At 29.5% G+C, this 4101-nt stretch overlaps 1 protein-coding gene across 1 annotated transcript; it reads right to left on the bottom strand.

The window, feature by feature from the left end:
* Nucleotides 1–202: 202 nt before the first annotated feature.
* Nucleotides 203–2397, bottom strand: LOC126743329 (uncharacterized). Its single transcript, XM_050450366.1, has 4 exons — nt 2221–2397; nt 1318–1446; nt 1087–1234; nt 203–373 (listed from the first exon to the last, which is right to left on the bottom strand). Exons 1-4 carry the CDS (start codon nt 2330–2332, stop codon nt 328–330), a joined length of 435 nt encoding a protein of 144 aa, XP_050306323.1. The 5' UTR covers nt 2333–2397; the 3' UTR covers nt 203–327.
* Between the last annotated feature and the right edge of the window lie 1704 nt (nt 2398–4101).

Genomic DNA, 4101 nt, shown 5'->3' with positions numbered 1-4101 from the left:
AAAAATTTTAATAAGCGAATCTTGAGTTATTCAATTAAATGTAATTACAAAATTACCGAACCGAAAATTTGGTAATTTTGCATTTTACTTACTATTGACATATTATACTTTTATTTAGGTTTTTGAAGAGAAAAAGTTCGTTTGGTAATTTTTCTAACTGTGACATATTTACTGAATAAATATAGAATTGATAAACAAAATGTAAGGTGTACATAAATATATTATGGTTGTTACATTGGTGTATATAAATATATATATAAAATTGTAGAAATTTTAAAATTTTTTAGTATTAGATATACGATTTCAAGAATGATTGGTTTTGAACGTTCACATCTTAAAATATTTGTCCATGGTCAGGCAATAATTAATAAATCTAAAAATAAATATTATAGTTAATCAAATTATTAGGCATTGAGGATGGATAAAATCTAAATTATATTTTTAATAATAATAAATAAATAACAAAAATAAATGATAAATTAATATTTTTATATATCTTAGTTTACACAGATCTTATAGCCTACTTGTTTTGCCGTAAAACGTTTTAACTCTTAAGTGAAAGTTTTTAATTTGGTTAATATTAATTTTCATAATTTTAATTTTTGTTATAATATCTAGAATGAAGAAGAGTAGTAATGTAGTAAAGTTAATGAAGATAAATATAGTTGAAGCAAAAAGATTAGACTCGATTTTTGTTATAATTTCTATGTGCAAAAACCCCTAAATAAAATGACTTTCAAAGGATTGTTAATATTTCTAAACATGATTAATAAAAAACTTTAGTTTCTTAGATTTCGCCTCCAGAAAATAAGTAGTATATCACGATACACATATATCAGATATACAAAAAACTTAGTAGTTAAAATCAAAAAGATTTTCAGGTTGCCTATATTTTTTAGTAAATAGAAGGTAACATAACCACCCTTGGACCTATAGTTACTTCCAGTTAAACCGTATGGCTCAATATCTTCCTAGTAACTATTTTGAAACCACTTCTTTATAAGTATGGCAAAAACACTTATAAGGATCATATTTAAAAAAAAAACGTTCTACGCTTTCGCATGCATCTAGTGTAATAAATGTTACCGGCTCATTTCCGAAGTTGTTATAGAGTGAGTAACTCTGGGCCGGTACCAATTTTCTTCAGCAGGCAAGCATGTTAAGGCCGGGTCGTAATTCCACCAGCCATAATTCATGGAGTTTACTCCAGGATACTTATGCATTTCAAATGGTCCTGTAATTTTAAATTAAATCAATATTTTTTAAAGGATACAATATAAATATTATTTGGGATTAATTTATATATTTTTGATTTACCAACTGGTTTCCACATGTATTTACGACGCATTCGTAACAGCCTGTCAGAAGATCCGTAAGCAAAACCGTTTGCAGTACCAATGTAACAGTCAAGTTCCTTTATTTTTTCACCAAAGCTCTTTTTCATTTCTGAAAGTAAAATGGTGAAGATACCTGAAAACTAGCATGAGCTTGTATTTCTTGTCAATATGAAAAAAAAACTAAAAATAAAACAAAAAAATCAAAAAACTCTACAAACAAATTACACCTGAACAGGTGTAGTAAAGAAAATAAAAATACGAAAAATAAGATTTTGAAAGGCTGCCAGTTTGCTATGAGTAGAAGTAATGACTTAATATTCTATGACCATAAAGAACTCAGAACTTATTTCATTTAATTTTCAAGTTTAAAATTTTGCAAACTGAGGAATTTCAAATTTTTATATAAACGCATTCAAAAGATAAGAGGGAGGGAGGACAATTAAGCGCCGCTTTGTATTATATGGGCACGTAACTCAAAGAGCTTGTAAGTTAGTTGCCATAGTCAGCTTAGCAACGAAATACAAGTTTTGCAACTTTTAACGTAATCAGAATGATGACATCGTTTATCATGTACTTTTATATGGGTCTATTATGTAATCGAATAATTAATGCAAACAATGGTAGTCAAACAAGTAGTCAAAAATAGTAATAGACTAAGGACAAAAATATAATTTTCAGTTTACTTATAACTGGAATTGGTTGACTTGGATTGCTGGTACTTGTTGTATCTCTCCTTGTGTAGGTTATCTGAATGAAGATGATCATAAAAACCATAATACTCATAGCAAATTAATAATATTACAAAATCAACTAAAAATCTATCGTTTAAAAATAATAGACATATGTAAAACAAGTAATATTTAAAAAAAAATATTTTTTTTACTTTCACTTTCTGCTTCCCCTTCTGGTGGTTTTTTAGGTTCTTTGTAATCATCTCGCATCATATCTTTTATAGGGTTACTAAATCCATATTGTGTTAAACCAAAGAACTCCATTAGAGCTACAAGAACTTTAAAAACAGTCGGATCTGTTAAAAGTTGTCAAATTTTACATTTGACTTATCATAAAACCAAGGCCATATTCACTAATTACGCGATTCTAAAGCTTTACAGAACCAGGTTTTAGAAAGAATGCGAAAAGTTAAATATATTTTAGTCTATAAACTAGTAAAAACTAAGATATCCATATTTAATTAGCATAATTCATATCGACGAGCGAAAAGCAGTAATTTCTTATAGGACTCTTGAACATGCGATTCGTTGGTTTATCCTGGTAGTTAAATATGTATTAAATAATATGTATATACCGTAGATAGAAGTAAGTTTTGACACTGTAAATTATTGTACCTTTGAGAGCTCTGTAGGATTAACTCCTGACACTAATGATAATACTTCCTTTTCCTTCTCTAACAGTACTAATGATCACTCACTCCAGTTTATTAAATCCATCTAACATCTCTTTGAGCAGCTCTACAGAATTAATTACTGATAATGTTAATAATCATATAGTCTCACCATCTGCCAGTAACATTTCTCACAGCTCCAGTAAACAAAACCTACTTAATATATGCTACCAAAATACAGGTTGAATACGATCTAAACTCACAAATTTTCTTCATACATCAATTAATCATCTGTGACTACGACATTCTGGCTATCACTGAGTCATGGCTTGATCAATCAATTTCTACTAACGAATTTATCTTTTCTGTCATCTTTGATGCTTATAGGCAAGACCGAGATCAAATAGCAACCGGCCTGGAAAGAGGCCGGGTACAGCAGTGCAGCAGTAAACCGGAAAATAACTTATTTTCCTCTAAAGTTAAATAAATAACTGACGGTTTATTATCCCATATGAAATAAATATCACTGGTACTAAATTATCACTAAAACATATGACTGTCTATATGTTTGTTGTCTACATACCTTCTCCACTGATCCTCTGATCGACTGATCTTGAATCGGTGTGTGACTATCTGGTCTCACAAAATATCTACATGGTAAAAATGTCTTGCTATACTGGGTGACTTTAATGTGACTGATTATGCCAATTATTTTGATAACGGTTCTCTGGTAAGTAGCCAGATAAACTCTCTTCCTAACATCTTTAGTACCTTTGAGTTTACGCAATACAATAAAATCAGAAATGAAAACAATCTGCTTTTAAACCTTGTCTTATTTAATGCGGGTCACTATGATGTTGTGAGATCTATTGACCTTCACACTCCACCTACCCCTCTATATTAGTGTTTGCTTAGGAAAAGACTACTTGCCTGGACCTAAAAATATTGAAAATCACCTATTTTCAACTTCAAAAGAGCAAATTATAATGGTATGTATAGTGACTTACTGTATACTGATTCGTCTCCCCTTTATAGTTCCATAGATATAAGCCCCACTTGTGATGCATTCTATTAATGTATTTTTACAATATTAAATAAATGGGTTTTCAAGTATACTCTAAGGCATAAAAAAATTTTATCCTCCTTGGTATAGTAATGAAATAATAAGAAATATATATCTGAAAAATAAACTACATGGTAGATATAAAAGATCCAAGGATAATACGTCATACCATGTGTTTTCTACATTAAGGACTAAAATAGAAAATTATATCATAGCAACACACAAGGAATATATTAATCTAACTAAAAAGCAAATAAGCGATGATCCGAACAAATTCTGGACTTATATAAACTCTAGACGCTCCACTTTTAGTTGTATCCCTGATACCATGATTTATAATAACGCACAGATTAACTCCA

Source organism: Anthonomus grandis, chromosome 12 (assembly GCF_022605725.1).
Source record: "Anthonomus grandis grandis chromosome 12, icAntGran1.3, whole genome shotgun sequence".
Taxonomy (NCBI): Eukaryota; Metazoa; Arthropoda; class Insecta; order Coleoptera; family Curculionidae; genus Anthonomus; species Anthonomus grandis.
This window is presented reverse-complemented; position numbering and strand designations above follow the sequence as displayed.

Excerpts from the sequence above, each read along its gene's own strand:
- LOC126743329 (XM_050450366.1), bottom strand. The coding sequence starts at position 2,332 with ATGGAGTTCTTTGGTTTAACACAATATGGATTTAGTAACCCTATAAAA. Across the intron at positions 1,447-2,220 it reads AGGGGAAGCAGAAAGTGAAA|AAATGAAAAAGAGCTTTGGT; the intron begins GTAAAAAAAATA and ends TTTTACTTTCAG. Across the intron at positions 1,235-1,317 it reads ATACATGTGGAAACCAGTTG|GACCATTTGAAATGCATAAG; the intron begins GTAAATCAAAAA and ends TTAAAATTACAG.